The 18,347-nt window shown below is 33.9% G+C and overlaps 3 protein-coding genes across 4 annotated transcripts; 1 reads left to right on the forward strand and 2 right to left on the reverse strand.

The window, feature by feature from the left end:
• Positions 1–238: 238 nt before the first annotated feature.
• LOC138879497 (uncharacterized) lies at positions 239–643 on the reverse strand. Its single transcript, XM_070159110.1, has one exon. The coding sequence runs from the start codon at positions 641–643 to the stop codon at positions 239–241; it is 405 nt and encodes a 134-aa protein (XP_070015211.1).
• Positions 644–6,354: 5,711 nt separating this feature from the next.
• On the forward strand, positions 6,355–11,409 carry LOC104237420 (triacylglycerol lipase OBL1). Its single transcript, XM_009791575.1, has 5 exons — positions 6,355–6,693; positions 7,583–7,776; positions 7,904–7,937; positions 9,646–10,271; positions 10,857–11,409. Exons 1-5 carry the CDS (start codon positions 6,384–6,386, stop codon positions 11,133–11,135), a joined length of 1,443 nt encoding a protein of 480 aa, XP_009789877.1. The 5' UTR covers positions 6,355–6,383; the 3' UTR covers positions 11,136–11,409.
• Positions 11,410–11,602: 193 nt separating this feature from the next.
• On the reverse strand, positions 11,603–17,783 carry LOC104237419 (uncharacterized). Of its 2 annotated transcripts, XM_070160553.1 has the most exons (6): positions 16,103–17,783; positions 15,043–15,274; positions 14,040–14,175; positions 13,594–13,688; positions 13,380–13,503; positions 11,603–12,796 (listed from the first exon to the last, which is right to left on the reverse strand). In XM_070160553.1, the coding sequence occupies exons 1-6, from the start codon at positions 17,007–17,009 to the stop codon at positions 12,731–12,733; spliced, it is 1,560 nt and encodes a 519-aa protein (XP_070016654.1). In that variant the 5' UTR covers positions 17,010–17,783; the 3' UTR covers positions 11,603–12,730. The 2 variants fall into 2 exon arrangements, 1 of the variants encoding a protein (XP_070016654.1); XR_011403065.1 differs by lacking the exon at positions 11,603–12,796 and having other exon boundaries at positions 13,460–13,503; positions 13,594–13,723.
• Between the last annotated feature and the right edge of the window lie 564 nt (positions 17,784–18,347).

The following is an 18,347-nucleotide window of genomic DNA, read 5'->3' on the forward strand; positions in this document are numbered from 1 at the left end:
AATCATGTTCAACTGTTGTTTCCTTCTCCTTTCCCTGAGAAGTCTATGGAAGGACCTGGTATTGCTGTCTCCCTCGTCAAACCATCTAGTCTGAGTTTTCTGTTTAAGGAGAGACTCTTGCATACTCAACCATTTAATATATTCAACATGTGCTTTATTGATTCTGCCCTGTTGTTAATAGAGATGGTAGCAGCATCCATATCTTCAAATATTTGGAATTTTTCCTCCCATTTTATAATCAGATCATTAATGTCTCAATCTCTTCTCTAGACCACTGGCTCAATCTTCTGCTAAGAAGCTTCAATTTAGATTGTAAGATCCATATATGATTGTCAATTATATTGGACTCCCAAACTTCTTTAACAATGTCTAGGAAGACCTCTTGATTAACCCATAAATTAAGAAACTTGAAGTAATTCACGTGGCTTTGGTTAGTGTTAAAGTACTTCATGAGTAACGGCCTATGATCAGAGCCAGTTCTCGCCAAGTGTCTCACAGTAGTGATCTGGAACTTCTGAGCCCACATGTCATTAAGAAATATCCTATCAAGTCTTTTCCAAATTCTCTTGCTAGGCCTTCTGTTATTGCACCATGTAAACTTAGAACCAGAAAACCCAACATCAGTCACCCCACAATTGTCCATACAATTAATAAAATCCAGGCGTCTATGAATCCTATGAGGCCTTCCTCCTAGCTTTTCTTCTGAATCGGTAATGATATTGAAGTCTCCTCCAATACACCAAGGACCATCAACGCTAAGATTGTCTTATTCAAGGCTGTCCCAAAGGTCTTTTCTATCAGTTAAAGTGCATTTTGCATAAACTGCTGAAATATAAGAACTGTGGTTGTTAATGCCATCTTCAAATTTTATGGCAATATGTTGCTCATCCTTAACTATCAATACAGAGTGACAATTGATGTTCCAAAGCACCAAATTTGACCATTGTAGTTGGATATACAATGTTAAAATCCAAGAAACTTCTTGTAACCATCAAGCTTTTCAGTTTTCACTATTCATAAAAAGCTCAAAGATGGCCACAAATTGTGTCTTATTTATGTTGATCAAGTGTTTAAGCCTATGAATGACTTTCTTTGATCTCCCCCCTCTAATGTTCCACTAATCATTAGAACTAGTTGGGGATAGATCCTCTTGTTGTTTCCTTTTCTGTAAAGGAACAACTTTGTTCATGTGCCTTTTTTCATTTTTCCTAGTTTGGATTCTTCCTCTTTCCTCGGTGGTACCTGTTTGATTTTTGTTGTTCATTTTGTCTTGAAGACTTTTGTTAGTCTCCTGAGTATTTGATTTTGTTTCCTTACGGCATTTAGAAGTTGCCTGTCTAAGAAGATCACTAGTAACCTCATCGTTATTCTCAGCCGAATGGATAAATATGGGAATATTCAGTTCAATAAAAAAAATCACTCCCGGTTGATTAAAATATCCGATGATAAAGTGGATGAACTAGAGCTATCACTGACCATATTAGCACCCTTAATTGCTGGCTGATGTTCTTGATCAACCCTTGTGTTGGTGTCAATCTCCATGTTTAACCTTATCATGCCTTCTATCTTCTTTAGAAATGTTTGGAGCTTCTACAATATCTGTAGTAGGATTATTATCCATAACAATTGTTTGCACCTGTTGTTAGTTACTCTGGTTCCCTTGATCACTCTGACTTTGGATACTCTCTTTGATCTCTTATAGAGATTGTTCACTATAGAATTGGTAGTTTTTGCTATCCTTCTTTTACTATTTTCCTGCAGTTGAACCGGTTTGAATATTAATTTGCTTCTTTTTTTTTTTGGCATTTTCTTAACTTTCTTCTTTTTTTCCTTCCTCTTGCTTAGTCTCTCTGTAACTGTAGGTCTTGCTGAAAATATAGTCACATTGTTAGTGTTAGCTTGTGCTTTCTATGCTCTTTGTTGGTTCCCATGACCCCGCTTCTTATTAGCTTCAACTTTATCATTTGTACTTCCCTTTATAATAGAACTAGTTGCCTCAATTTTTTCCTCAGTAACATTTTTAATGATTCAGCAACTTCTTTGTTGGTAGGCACCTCTCCTTTCTTAACATTAATATTAGCATTCTGTTTTGCCTCACCCTTAACAACTTTTGTAGCATTTTGCTTTGCCATAACCTTCTTTTGGCCTTCATTGGCTACACTATTCTCTTCCTGATTTTTACTACTTCCTTCTTTTGTTTGCAATAGAATCATATTTTCAGCATTTGTTTCCCATTCATTGACTTCTACAGTTCTTATTTTCTCAAGAACTCTACAATTCATCATATTGTTCCCAATTTTCCTACAATGCTTGCAGTACTTAAGAATGTTTTCGTATTCAATTTTTTGCGTATATTCTTTTAGAGGTGAATTTTCATCCTCGGAGCCCACCCATACACTGCTAGGTAGGGATTTCGTTAAGTCTATTTCGATCCTTACCTTAGCCATATTAGGCCTTTTTCTACCATAAGTAGCAGCATCTAAGGCCAACAGAGTGCCAACATTACTGACAATTTGTTTAACATAATGTCATGTATGCATATTGAATGGTATACCTGGAAAAAGTACTCATACCAGAACAATTAGAATGTCTTCATCCGGCTTAAAATTCGGCGATCATTTTTGTAGTCACATTTGTAATCCTTCAATTTCGATCACCTCCTGTACCATACCGATTTGAAGTCATCTTCATTGGTGAAATCTATGAAAATATTATAGTTGTCGTAGACTCCAATCTTAGAATCACCTTTAACTGAAAAAAAAGCTCTCTGAAACTGGACCTTATCCTTTCGATTTGAGGATGTTGCTTCAGAAACCTACCAATAATAGTTAATTTGCATTTTTCAGCCATGATTCCGTAATAGTCTTTAGATTTAAAAATCACTATCGGCATCCCATTGTGAGTAGTTTGTCGAGCAATTACTGATTCTCGAGGGTGTCGGACGGTGGTCGTTGGAGTAGACGTTGCATTAGTTACTGTGGTGGCATAAGTTAATTTTTAAGCAATTGCTTCAGCAGTTGGAGTCGTCGTATATGGAGGTTCATATTGGTTGTTAGTACGCGCCCTTTGGACACCGTCCGACAGCGCCATGAGGCGGAGCATAGGGTTGACGCGTCAAATATGTTACAGTTAAGGGCCAACGTTAGTAATTGTACGGAGAGAAAATAAAGAATTTTCTTCTGGTCCTTAAGTGTCAAATTACGAATAAGGACATGAAGAGGTTTGCTTAATAGTTAATGTTACTATATAAGTAGATAAATAATCACATATATTTGTTATTATGATAATAGTTAAGTTTTATATTTGATTTAAATAAAATATAAAAAAAAATTGAAAAGTACTTTATACTTTCAAGATAATTTAAATAAATATAAAATTCATCCCAAAAGTCATTATATATTACTTAATAGTTTAAATTAAGTAAGGTTATTTTGGTATATATAATATTTTACTAAGGGTATTTTTGGTAGGAAGAAAAGTAAAAAATGCTTCTATTTCTAGCCAAAAACAATTTTGCCTCCCCCTCCCCTCCCCCCCCCTAAAAAAAAAATTGGCCGAACACTTCAAAATGAGAAGGAAAAAAAATACTTTTTTTGGAGTAAAAAAAACACTTTTTGTTTGGTGTTGTCCTAATTTTCTTAACATATTTGATTTTTCTATTTTTTGAAGGAAAGGGCAACATGTTTACCATAATTGAGTTTTTCTTCTTATAAATCTCCCATATTTGGATAGTCCCCTTTCTTGTAGGAAAATATTTGGACTTGTATAAATTGATGATCATTCTTTCTCATTCAGTAGGAACCACAATGTAGCCATAAGTGGTTTGAGAATCGTGCTTAGGGAGAGAACTTTACGAGACAAGTGTTTGCATATTACTTGTGTTTGCCTCGTCGTGAGGTTGTTCCTCTTGATATTTTGTACTCTCCTTTATATAGTGGATTTCTCATTTCCGTCGTGGATGTAGGTCAGTTGACCGAACCACATTATATGTTTGTATCTCTTTTGGTATATATTTGTTCAGTTCTAGTCGCAACCTATTTGACGGTAATCGGGATTTTTGTTTGAGAAATTTGACCAAAGTGCTACGCGCATTGAGACAAACTTTGCGATGGAGATTTGGAGATGCAACCTGTTGAAGATTATGTGAAGAAGGTGGATCAAGTTAATTTCGTCAGAAAATTTAGGCCAAGGGGGAGAATTGTTAGGTGTTGTCCTAATTTTCTTAACATATTTGGGTTTTCTATCTCTTGAAGGAAAGGGCAACATGTTTACCATAATTGAGTTTTCCTTCTTATAAATCTCTCATATTTGGCTAGTCCCTTTTCTTATAGGAAAATGTTTGGACTTCTATAAATTGATGATCCTTTCTTCTCATTCAGTAGCACCCATAATGTAGCTATAAGGGGTTTGAGAGCCGTTTTTAGAAGGAGAACTTTACAGGACAAGTGTTAGTGTTTCACTTGTGTTTGTCTCTTCGTGAGGTTGTTCTCACGATATTTTATACTCTCTTTTATATAGTGGATTGTTCATCTCCGCCGTGGATGTAGGTCAGTTGACCGAACCACATTATATGTTTGTGTCTCTTTTGGCATCTTTCTCTTTGTTGTATGATTTATCGTCATTCAAGGTTTGTTTTGCTAGCTTCCGCATGACACCTGATTTTTTCAGTCCTAACACTTTTGGCTTGGGGAGAAGCTTGGCGAAACAGGCTATAAGTTAAAGAGAGTTTCTTAGTTAGGTGTTTGGACAATATTTAAGTTGAATTTAGAAAAAAGAAGTATTCGAAATTAAAATCAGGAAAAAGTTTGCTGAAGTTATATATTTTTAAGTTATTTAATTTTATGTCTGTAGAAGTTAGTCAAAAACTTCTCTAAATTAGGCAGGTGCGTGGTCCTCTAAGATCTAGATTTAGTCAGGGGTGGCTATTCAATTAATTAAGTACGAGGCTGACTGAACTTATTTGAAAAATTAGAGTACTATAAGAGTTTGGACATAAAAATCAAACCCCTACAGTGTTAGAGGAGAACAAGCTCTCTTCTCACACCAATTATGAAAGTTAGAAAATTAATGATGGAAAAGCCCATAATGATGTACTGTGCACGATATATATATATATATATATATATATATATATAAAAGGTGCTAAGAATAATCTGTTCGCCAAATTCACTTTTAATTGTTACTCCCATGTTTGTAAATGAAATAGTATGAAAATACACATTAAAAATTACATTTTTGGAATGTAATAATATTACCGAAGTAGGAACTAATTAACCTTCATTTTGCGGGAGATAGAAAAATACTCCCTTCGTTTTTAATATTTCTACCTTAACTGCTTATTTTCTTCTATTATAATAATAGAAAAAAAATATTCACTAATTAATTTGGAATATCTCTAAATATGCTACCAAATCTTAACAATCCTATCTTTACAAACCTTATTCTGCCAAAAGCTTCTAGACTTAATTTGCTCACATATAGTAGTTGATTGCTTTAGGAATTAATTTTAATCATCAGTTCCACCTTTACCTAAAAGGGAAACAAATCCGGATGCTATTATTTTTTGCACTAATAACGATAAGGTTAGATAAGGGTAATTAAACACTTGTTAATCGCTCTATAGTAACATTTGATATGACGCGTCAACCACCACCAAATATAATTAGTAAATTCTTCTCCGACATCTTAACATGGAGCACTACACCCTCATGAGTTTTTTTGGAATTAGTTTTAATAAGTTCCGCTTTAATAAAATAAGTATAGGTAATTGCTCATAATAAGGACCTAAAAATATAAGACAAAAGTACAACCTACTACAATAGGTTAAATTATGATAATAGAGGAAAATTTCTTTTATAATAAATAATGTTAAGTTGATAGAAAATTTATAAACATAATAATTCAGCTTAGTATTTTATAGCTACTTTTCTTTCTTTATAGGACATCCATGTTATTTGTATTTTCTCGAGTATTATTTGAACAAAATGAAGGCAAATTATATATATATATATATTAAATAATTAATAATGTAATTGGCTGACTTAAGGACTATTCAAAGAGAAACCACGTAATTAAGTATATCAAACACGTTCTGATCAATTCCATGACTTTGTCTAAGGATCTTTAGACCAAAGACAAAGTAAGACATGCATCGTGTACTTGGAATTTATTTACGTTAACTAAAACTTTGACAATTGACAATCTTATAATTTAAAGACTTGGGAATATTATTCATATTGAATTATCAATTAGTTTAGTAATTATTCCATTAGGATAAACCGTGTTTATTAATTCAAAGTGTCAGGTCATGACTAATGCTTTACTATATAAATATAGACATTTTATGAACTATTCATACACATATCTTGTAAGTTATAACATCGATGGCTAACAAGGAAGAATTCTGTAAAGGTTACTTTGAATTAAAGCCAGAAGAAGCTAGTTTCTTTGATTTCATTCGTATCTTCTATTCTAGTGAATTAGATAAAAGAAATTTCTTCGATGTTTCGGCCGGAGTAGAAAGGATCGGAGGTTTTCGCCGGCGATGGCTCATTTTTATCTCCGTTATATTGCAGAGATTCTTGTTTTGGTTTAAAAAACCCATGGCCAGTTTAGGTTATATAGTTGAGCTCATGCAAAATTATCCTTCATTCAATGGTGGTTTTCTCCAGCTTTTCTTGAACATAATACAAGGTTTGGATTTCCATTCTTTCCTCTACTTTTGTTTAAATTACTAGCTAGGGCTTCGCTTTTTTTAACCTATAGTGGTCTGACAAATTAATTTGGATTCACAAAGCGTAAAACTTATTCAAGGGGAAGCGCTCCCTACCAGAGTTTCTCTACTTTGCATTCATCAGAAAATGGAACATTTCAAAATTTTCTCTATATATCTTTTTCTATTTTTTCTGTGGAAATTTCAAGTAATTGCTTTGAACATGCAAGTAGAATGAAGTCAAATTAAATGCATGGTTCATGCATACAAGATAACATGCATTACGATTTAGAAAGTTGGAATTAGTGTATGATTTCTTTGGCTTGCTATGAATATCTGAAAATTAGACTTAAAAATTTATTGCTACAGCCAATACTCTTTTTAGAAAAGTAGAATTAGAGTATAGTATTAAATGATGATGCTGACGAATTCAATTGCATGTTCTTGAATTTAAGAATTAGAGTATAGTGTTAATTAAGAAAAAAATGTTCTTGTATTTAAGGACTTATAAGGTCTTTAAGGGTATCTTCCAGACTTTAATCTCACGACTGATCCTTAAAGAAAAGTTGAAACGTTATGAAACAAAAATATGTAGAATTTACATAACAAGGTTGAAGATTCATAAAAATGTCATGGCGTGGATTGCAGAATTAATTTCAAGGGTTTCTTAATTCGTCCAACTTTCTACTTATTTTTTATTTACAAGAATCGCGTAATAATTGTTTACATTAATTTTCAGGGGTTTCTTCGTCCAACTTCTAATTACTTTTTATTTACATGAATCACATAATAATTCTTTACATTGATATATAGCATAAAATTCTTTTTGCTATCAGCGTATATAAATAAAACAAAATTGTGGTATTATAGGAAAAACAGTAACGCCGGAAAAGTCATCGGAGACGTTCAGGTCGATGATCGGAAATCTTGATGTGAGAGTGGACTTAGACAAGTCAATAAAGATAGGAGACAGCAGATATAATGCACACCTGTCAATTATGGCTGCTAAATTATCTTACGAAAATGAAGCCCTCAACAAAACAGTAATCAATCATCATTGGCAGGTAATTATTACTTTACAATATTGAAGCAATCTTCCCTTCATCGCAAAGAAAAGTTGAAACATTATACTCTATTTCTATTGAAAAAATATGTACTACAAATTAAATTGTTTTTTTTGTCTTTCTTCAGATGCACTTCTTGGGGTTGCACAATTTCTGGAATGGTAAGTTGTACTAAATTGCTAATTAGGATATATACATCTTGATCCAATAAAGTAAATATTAATCCTTCTCTCAAATATATAATGTATTAACTAAAATTCCAATGCCTCTTATAGAATTTATATTTTGAAACTAGTTATTCAATTTTCTCGAACATTTTAAGTTTTATGTATTAATAATTAATGTAAAATATACCTACACAATCAGATTATTTGAAAGATATTACATGCAAATCACTACGATAAATGTTAAGTGTAATGTGGTACAAATGGTAAGTAACTAATATAGTATCATATATTAAATCAAATACTGTCAAAATCTTTACACTATATAACGATATATTTAACTTAAATAATCTTTTCTCAAATTGATCAAAAGCCTACCAAGGTTGGGAAGATTCAAACAAAAGATAATGACAATAACCATATACTTCCTCCCGTGTTGACGAAGTAACATTTTAGCCTTTGGCATATCATTTAAGAATATACGAACTCTCAAATAAAATTTTTATATTGTTAACTTGACACATTGGATTGTGTAAATAAGGTAAATTTGAAAAATTAAAGTTAATTCATTTTTAATTATGTAAAAAGAACACTTATTTTGAACCAAAATAAAAGGATAAAAATATCAATTATTATGAACCGAAGGAATTGATTTTTTAAAAAAACTTAAACATTGGATTAGTTGTACTTGTAGGTTGCTCGATTACCAAACCTTTTCCTTTCTTTCTATGTAAAGTTGTAATCTTAATATATTTGCTCACTCGGAAAACGTAAAATATGATGCAGGTAGGTGACCAGTTAAGCTAATTATTTATTATTATAAAGTTAATTGTAGATCCATTATTATATTATAGGCGAAGTGGCATCCTCGAACTGCATTAAATAATGTTCCGGCTTTACTTATCCCTCAATTTAAGAAGTTATTTAACAATTATTATAAAATCAGAGTTAATCTTTTGACTTTAGCCATATCATTAAGATCCAGCAGAATATTAATTCATATCCAGATCTTATTAAAAAAAACTTAATTAATTTAGGCAGGTACTTGGGGATATTGATGTCCGATACCATAAATTAGTAAATAATAGATTGAGATAGTTGCTTTTAATATTGCTATTGTCATTCAGTGACCCGAATATTACGCCTTGATCTTTTAACAGCTTCTTCATTTTCACTTCCTAATTTTTATTTTTACTTATTGTTAAGCTATTTACATCATTAACTAGTGATACATTCATTTTAACATATTGGCAACATCAAAATTATATTAAGCATCATAAGCTCATATATACTTGAGAGAATTTAAACTTGAAAACAGGTAGAAATTTCAAGACCTCAACATTGACTTACCAATATTTACGTATTCAATTCTTCTACTTCTTAGGTCGTACACATTTGTTTCTAATACAATAGAGTGTCTGATTTTTTTTTTCCAAAGAAAAGTAGAACTTGAATACAATTTTGTTATTAGTCGCACTTGTACTTATCTTTCAGATTTGTCTATTAAAATTTAAATCCATTTACACTGTCAGTGTACAATAGAAGTTAAAATCAAAAAAGAAAACACACACTCTCTCTTTCTATCTCTCTCACACACACACTCTTGATTTCCTTTTCTTTTGGTTGTGCAACATATATTATATAAATAAAAAGGAAATGAAGATGCAAACAGAAAGTGAAATTTTCTTATACATTTTATTGTCAGCTTACGAGGAACAATACTCGACTCAAGCCACAATGTTTCAAGACAAAATTGAAGATCCAAACCTAGTTGTGGTAGCATTTAGAGGGACAAGTCCATTTTATGCAGATGCATGGATTACAGATATAGACCTCTCATGGTACGATCTTGAAGGCATGGGCAAAATCCATGCAGGTTTCATGAAAGCGCTAGGGTTGCAAAAGAACATAGGCTGGCCAAAAGAAATAAATGATCAAGAAAACCAACAACAAAATAATAAGCTATTTGCATATTACAAAATAAGAGAAGATTTGAAGAAAATATTGAACAAAAATGAGAAAGCAAAATTCATAGTGACAGGACATAGCTTAGGTGGTGCATTAGCAATATTATTTGCAGCTATATTAGCTTTGCATGAAGAGGATTGGTTGTTGGATAAATTGGAAGGAGTTTATACATTTGGACAACCTAGGGTTGGAGATGAACAATTTGGAAATTTTATGATGGAGAAGTTCAACAAGTGTGATGTGAAGTATTTTAGGTATGTATATTGCAATGATATGGTGCCAAGATTGCCCTATGATGACAAAACTCTCTTCTTTAAGCACTTTGGATCATGTCTATACTACAACAGCCTCTACAATGGCAAGGTAAATTTTCTATATATATATATATATATATATATATATATATATATATATATATATATATATATATATATATTGATCTCTGCTTTATAGGACTTAGACATTCTTTCATATAATAATTCAGTCTCGGTCATAGGCGAATCCAGAATTTTAAGATAATAGGTTGAGAGTACTACCGTAATCATTATTCCTTCACAAAAAGAATAGCAGAAATTAGAGTAGGGGTTCAGTGTATTAAATAATTTCAGTTTTTGGTTCAAGCTTCAACTTTTAACTTTTCTAAAATGAATTTTACATTTTTCTTGAAAGCTACATAAAAAGTATTTAATTCTACAGCTAAATTTAGAGAAAATATATTGACTCCTTCTTTATAAATTTTGTCATATTTTTTTGGATGAGAGAGGTATTTTTAGAACTTTCAAATTTTATATGTATAGTTCGAGCATAAAGGTTGCATGCGCATTAAATTGGAGACACATTTATCAAAGTTATTGATGATTAGGAAACGAGTTAATCAGTCTTAATAATTAAAATTCAGTAGTTTATGGGTTGATTTCAATTCAATAGAGTCCTTGTTTCTAATTGCAGGTTTTGGAGGAAGAACCAAACAAGAATTACTTCTCACTGCTATGGGTTTTGCCAAAGGTTCTGAATGCAGCTTTTGAGCTAATTAGGAGTTTCATTTTCCCTTGGATAAAGGGAACTGATTACAGACAAAGTTGGTCTGAGATAATATTTAGGATGGTAGGATTAGTAATCCCAGGATTATCAGCTCATGGTCCAGTAGATTATGTTAATCTTACCCGCTTAGGATCCATCCTTCATCTTCCCCAATCAACTCGAGACGGCAGTCTTAAACACGATTAACTTGCAACATACATCTCATCTTTGGACTCAAATCGGATTTGGTCCATTTTACTCAGTTGGGGCGAGAATACCCCCGAGTGGTGTATGAATTGTGGTAGCCATTTAGATTTACGAAATTCAAATTGATTGTATTGCCAAAAAAAATCATATTGATTGACACACTAACTCAAGTTCAAAAAGAGCTAGGAAGGTCTTTAACAACTCTACAGATTTATGTACCTCTACAAGATATGCATTCAAAGAATTGTTCAGAATTTGGCCGCATTTGAAACTATCAACTGCAGATTTGCTCCAAAATGTCTATCCTTTAATATCCAAAATGTATTTTAACATCCATCTTATACTTTCAAAAAAGAGGAAAAATAAGAGAGAAAAAGGTGAAGCAACAGGGAATCCACAAATTTTAGTGAATGCTATCACATCCAAACAAAAGGAAAGAAACGTTTAAACAACCACAACCATAAATCTGTAATAATGCTAAGCCGAGGGGTTAAACGCAAAATTGTGCACAACATTACAAAATATTAAGTTCTACCTGTCATGGTTATGTAAGGATATAGGACATGATCTACTAATCACTGAAGCAAAATACAAACTATACAATTAGGCCAAATAACCAAACCATATTACCGGTCACATATACTAGTAGTAAAATTACAAGATGAATGTTCAAGTATAACAATTTCTATATACTCCATTCCAAATGGCATATCACCGCCATTTCATCCAAACGTATCACATCAAAAAGCGGAGAGTCAGACCAAGGCACAAAGTTGAATCTTTTTTCTACCTACTAAGTCTATTTTGCCAGTCAATTTCCAGCACACTTTCGCAATTAGCAGCAGAAGCAACAGCGGCCAGCTGCAGTAAGCAGCAATATGGTGGATGGAATTGCCACAATTTTTTTTTTTCCAATGACGATGGTTTCATGATCAGCTTGTCCGCACCTCTACAATTACACTGCTACCTACTAACTCCTATTAGCCCAAGTACTAACTCTACCCACTAAGCCTTAGGAGGATGAGAAGAAATCACCCATGCTTTTGGCTCTGTTGGTATTAACCCTGCTCTCCTATGATTTTCACAAACTTCATAGATAAGTCACACCCTAGCATCCGATGGAATTGCCACACAGGAGATCCTTACGCATGTACATTGCAGAACCAGACGGATAAGAAACATGCACCATTCCGTCACTGACAACGAAAATTTTTCACTCAGAATTCCTTTGCACTGCTAACAACTAGTAGAGCTCTACTAACCCTTCCTGCTAATACCAATGTCAATGGAAACGGCTGTCTGTGACAACATTCGCTGCCAGTTCCACTTCATATAAACCGTACAAAGTATATATGAGCATATTTGTTACATACATCACTATACAGAAGATGAAAGCCACAGCAAAGACAAATCCCATGTGCTCCGGAGAAAGGTATACGTTCCACTTGACAAAGGAAATTACAAGATTCATTCGACCACAGCTTATAAGGAGGGTTCACAGAAGTATATTGTAGCAGCCTTCAACTTGCCATTTAAGAAGGTATTCATCATTCCACTTGGCAAAAAAGATTATCAGATTCATCTGACCACAGCTTTCAGGAGGGTTTACAGAAGTATGCTGTAACAGCTTTCAACTTGCCATTTAAGTAATTCTTCTCCACCTAAGGTCACATGCATTACCAGAATTAAAATCTAGCGTGTCAATAAACTAAGTCCATTAAGAAACCAAACTACAAAGAACTCCCATACGTCACCAGCCACTGGCAGAAGAAAAAAACAAAAGGAGAAAGGAATACTAGGGAGGATAAGTACATACAGCTGATATAATGAATCATTTATTTCAAGTAAACCATTCTCTTCACAACTTACCACAAATTTTTGAATGGGAAACATTTCTATATAGAGAAAAGCGGAACACAACAAATCTATAAACATTGACATGAGCGAGGGTACTTCCTACAGAAAAGAATCGAATTAGCAAAAGCTAGGTATACCGGTTCCAGTTACTTATACACACACACACACATAAACCCCATAAACATATCCATGTAACATAACAATAAATTGGAAAGCTTATTTAGTGTAAAAAAAGTCTATCAGGTTGCTCAAAAGGTGGGGTGGGTGGTTTGGGTTGAGTGGGGGGGGGGGAGGTGGAAGATACTTACAGAGAAAGATAACACCATTAGTGCATGACCCTCATATTAAGAATATCTGCAAAAAAGCAGCCGAATGCTGGATGAGTACCTCTAATAACCACGGTGGATTTACGGATAGTGACAATTCTGCCAACTGATTGATATCAACATTTCTTGGAAGGAACATAACAACTTTGGAGGCAATTCCCCTGCCAACGCTGAAGAGAAAATTCCTGATAATAATACACAAAAGATGCATAATTTCAGAAGTACCGCTTAAGATAGATAACTGAGGATCCTCAAGGCATATCTAAATGGCATACCCATCATGCGGCCTAAGCATGGTTATCATGTCAAATGTTCTTTCCTTCAAATAGTCTGGTCCCCCCCAAGGTGGTGACATGAAGACTACATCTGCCTGAAGTAAAGCGAAGACCAATATAAACCTTGAAACTAGGTAGAGGAAAAAAGAAGAGAGGAATAAGACAACACTTGAACAAGATTTGACAATCAAACATAGAAAATAACAAGAGAGCCATCAAAGCTGAATTAAACAACCACACACAAAAAACGTACAAACTAAATCAAACAGCACGGATTCGAGGAAAAAAAACCCAGAGCTGAATTATGTCTCAGGAAGAAAATAGTAGCATGAAGTGACAGACCACTCTCTTTCAAAGGCTAAGCAAAGAATGTCTTCAAACATCTCTTTGAAGGAGCCACCCAAGCATCAGTAAGAAGAGTAATGGAGAACAGAAAAACTTGTTACCTTCAATTTTGGAGCCAAAACAAGAGAATCACCTCTAATGAAGTCTATTTGGTCACAGACTCCATAAATGGCAGCATTATGCTGAGCAAAGTCAATTTTCTTTGGATCAATATCGATTGCAATGACATGTTTACTCCTGAAAATAGTTATCCACAAAATTAAGAATTGCATGTATTTAAGTGTGTTGTCAGTGAAAGCATCCACAATCTTAGTCATGCTAGAATAGATAAGCAAAGCATTAAGCAAAGTGCTGCATAAATACTTTCCATAGATATATTTTTCTTTGCTGCATAAATACTTTCTATAGATAAATATTGTTTACTGATAAATAGAAACATTATATATAGATATAGCCAAAATAGGATTCAATTACTTCGACATGGAAATGTCCAATTGATAAAATTTAATTTTTACAAACAAATAAAGATGCATTTATCAGCTAGCTTTTTCGGAGATTGACAAAGCCATCAAGAGGATCTGGACAATGATTCCAGCAGCAATTTTTTGGTGTTTATGGAATGAAAGGAATCGCAGATGTTTTGATGGAATCTCAACTCCAACAAACTCTTTAAAAGTTATTTGTTTAGTTAGCTTATTTAGTTGGATATTTCACACTCCTTTTAATAGTGTGGATAATTTTTTGGACTTTGTTAGCTCCCTGATCTTAGCTTAGACATTGTAAAGGAACTAACTTAGTGTCTTCTTTTATCATCTTTTGTAAATCTGCATCTTCTTGATGCCTTATTAATGCAATTTGTTCCTTCATTAAAAAGTCTTAAAAGATAGCATACAAGTAACAAAGGAAGAAAATCTACCAGAAATTAACTTTATCCTTTAAAGTAACAGAAGGAAAACTCGAAGCACAAGCTCCAATATGAGGCCCGATAATCTTTGAGAGTTGCAATTGTAATGGGATAGATATGTAATATTTACATTCACAAGAACCTAAGGAACCTAATACAACAGATACCAAAAGCAGAAAGTGAAATGCAGCCGTACGAACCTCTTAGCAAACTGAATCGAATTTCCACCAACTCCAGTAAAGAGATCGACTATAGTACCAGAACCACAGCGAAGTGCATGATGCTTGGCTATGGCCTCTGGCGTAACTGAGAACCACCCTTCTTCGTCCATCTGTATTCCTTCATCATATTTGTTAAATAGTAGATACCTTTGGCACCAATATTTGCTCAAACTGGGAGATAGTTCTTCATTAATATCGCAGAATTGCAGCTCTATGTACCAGGAAAAGAGAAAGAAAAGACTATCCATTAAGCAAGGTAACGGGACCTTCATACATAGCTAGAACCAATAATACTTTGACACATATAAGGAGGTTAGAGACGAAAAAATTTCATAGAAACGGAGACGGAGGTGAACCACAGTATCCGATGCCGAAGCAGTTTACTCAATAAAGTCAGCAATGCCAAAAGACTTTCTTGTTCAAGTTTACCAAAGTAATTTGAACTCTAGCTACAACCATAGCCATTGAAGAAAGAGATTCTGAACTTCGGCTACAAACTATTGAACTGTCAGCAGCAAATTTCAGGTACAGAAATTTAGAAGAGAAGTATATACTACTTATCAAATTTCACATTCGTTGAGTTGAACCTGACAAAACGTAGCATTCTAGTTGAGAACACTGTTGGAAAGAAACACTTAAATCAGAGAAAACCATAGATAAATAACTAACAAAACATGCTTACCAATAATTCATACTCCCTCCATTTAAATTTGTTTGAACCTTTTTGGAGTACGAGGGTCAAATTGACTAATTTTTGGTGTAAATTTATACATAGATTCTTTAAGTTTTTTGAAATAAAATTTACATATTTAGAAACTTCATAACAAGTACTATAAGTCACAATAGTTAAAAATCATTTGCTAAAATCATGGTCAAACAAAAGCTTGTTTGACTACCCAAATAGTAAAAGGTTCATTTTTTGAAACGGAGGGAGTAATTAATTACCCACTCATCTTGCAGAGAACCAACACAGTTAATGTGGTAAACATTAAAGCATATAAATGCAAGGACAGATTTAAGGATAGTTCAAGGCACAAACCTTGACTTTCTATCGATAACTTCCCTTTGAATTTTGTCTTCCTAACTCTCTTTTTCTGTTTGGTAGAGCTTAAACTACTGTCAGCAAATTGTCCTGTCCCCTCTGAATCATTGAGTTGTCCGTCCAACAATACCTCATCATCTCTAAATCCGTCTGCAATGTCAAGGTCAGACTGTATACTTGCAGAAGTTTGCATATTATTAGATTCTTTTAAATCTGCATCCTCCAACTCCACTGTTTCAAGTGCCATCTCGGGTTGCTTGGTAGTAAAATTAGTAAATACTAGGTCGTCCAATCCTGGAGGTGGATCCCATGTAGATTGCATAGTCACCACATTATAAAAGTAGTTTCTTTGGTGATCGTTGTCCCAATACAACCTCCAATCATTAATTGTCTCTTCACAATTGTTACCAGTTGTATTACAATTATGTAGCTCTTCACCAAAATAACTGCAGAGTTGCCCATCTTCTGTGTGATGCTCAGTCATTTGCATAGCAGTAGATTCTACTTGCTCTCCATTTAAAGGATTTCCAACACAGGCATACTCCATCTGCTCCCCATTTAAGGGATTTCTCTCACAATGACCATTTAATCCCTCTCCACTGATCCATCCACTATCAACACTGCTATCAATTGGACAGCTTTCTGCATTATTACCGCATTCCAAACTTGAGCCAACTATTACTACTACATCTTTTTTCAATTGAACTTTTTCACACGTAGAGACAGTATCCTTTGCATTATCCAGACTTAGATCCGATCGCCGATTGCAACCAGCGCATTCAAGGGACGTGTGAACACAACCAGCGCTCAATTTGTTCCAACTTTCTTCTCCACCATTAAGACAATTGACTAAACCATCCTCGGTATAACAGGATGGGAATTCACTTTGTCCAAGAATTAACATGGAGGAAGAAACCTTGTTTGAGTTGCTGTGTAGAGTACCATTAGACTCACATTCTTCCCTCTGCTCTTGTATTGAATTTAGCACTTCATCCTGAGTATTCTCACAGGACCAAAGACTCGTCTTCTTTCCCTTCTTTATTTTTCCCAGAACTGCTCGATTTCTCTTCTGGAAGAAGAGATGGAGACATACAGGGAAGAAGTTATACCCCTTGTCGGAGTACAAGATGCCAACATAATCTAGCAGAATTTCTACGGGGATCTAGGACTTAATTGAACCATTTAAACATATTAGTCAATTATTTAATGAATACCTAAACAGAAACTTGAAATGAAACAACGATTTCACTTACCATACCATGAGTGAATATCCTTAACAACTACTGATTGAATTCTTAACCTAGTTATCATCTAAGGACCTGATTCATGCATTATTTTCACTGCAGATTGAAACCTTTAAAAAGAGTAGAATCTCATTTCTCCATTAAACAATATCATCGTAATGCAGTCTCACTATCAGGAAAAACTGGAATGCTACTCAAATATAGAATCTTGAACTATCATATGTTAATCAGAAGACAACGAAAAAGATATTATGCAGAGACCGGATATGAGTAAAAGTTTTTTCTGATGAAAGCATCAATTATTGAAAAATAAGTATCATCTAGAGTGGCAGAATTGTTTACAGGAATTATGGAAATGATGTAGAGGTCTACTACCTGGAGCTTATATAAAAAGCAAACATGTGAAAATCAAACAAGTTAAAACAGAAAAGGAGTATAATTCTCCAATCTTCTTCTCCAATAACATCTGGTTTCTTTTCTTCAATGGCCAGATCTAGCCCTTGTTGAAAAAGGACATCTAGAACCTCGCCTTGCCACATCCCAAAATGTCCGGACCCGTCAAAAATTTCTACCGCAAATTTCGCATTTGACACAATTCTTGTCATAAGCGAAGATGCCAATGATGACGTATTGTTGACACTTGATGTAGATTCTTCTTGTTTATTGTCTCCCATATTTGACACAAATATTATTTAATAGCTGACGACACAAATCAAGATTATTCCTTTCTGATGTAGAAGATCAGACTAAGCTGCAACCACAGAGCATACTCAGACAGAACCTTGACTCAGTTACCAAGATAAATCTTTTCTGATGTGGAAGATCAGACTATGCTGCAACCACAGAGCATACTTAGACAGTACCTTGGCTCTGATACCAATTGTTGCGGAAGCCAAATGTATATAGTGTGAATAAGTCACAACTACTATACCAAAAATTATGACAGCCACCAAATAATAAATAAGACAATAAAGCAACAATAAAGGGAACACCAGAAT

Source organism: Nicotiana sylvestris, chromosome 10 (genome assembly GCF_000393655.2).
Source record: "Nicotiana sylvestris chromosome 10, ASM39365v2, whole genome shotgun sequence".
NCBI lineage: Eukaryota > Viridiplantae > Streptophyta > Magnoliopsida > Solanales > Solanaceae > Nicotiana > Nicotiana sylvestris.

Excerpts from the sequence above, each read along its gene's own strand:
- LOC138879497 (XM_070159110.1), bottom strand. The coding sequence starts at position 643 with ATGGACAATTGTGGGGTGACTGATGTTGGGTTTTCTGGTTCTAAGTTT.
- LOC104237419 (XM_070160553.1), bottom strand. The coding sequence starts at position 17,009 with ATGTTAATTCTTGGACAAAGTGAATTCCCATCCTGTTATACCGAGGAT. Across the intron at positions 13,689-14,039 it reads TTTTGGCTCCAAAATTGAAG|GCAGATGTAGTCTTCATGTC; the intron begins GTAACAAGTTTT and ends GCTTTACTTCAG. Across the intron at positions 12,797-13,379 it reads ATCCACCGTGGTTATTAGAG|GTGGAGAAGAATTACTTAAA; the intron begins GTACTCATCCAG and ends ATGTGACCTTAG.
- LOC104237420 (XM_009791575.1), top strand. The coding sequence starts at position 6,384 with ATGGCTAACAAGGAAGAATTCTGTAAAGGTTACTTTGAATTAAAGCCA. Across the intron at positions 7,777-7,903 it reads TAATCAATCATCATTGGCAG|ATGCACTTCTTGGGGTTGCA; the intron begins GTAATTATTACT and ends GTCTTTCTTCAG. Across the intron at positions 7,938-9,645 it reads GTTGCACAATTTCTGGAATG|CTTACGAGGAACAATACTCG; the intron begins GTAAGTTGTACT and ends TTTTATTGTCAG.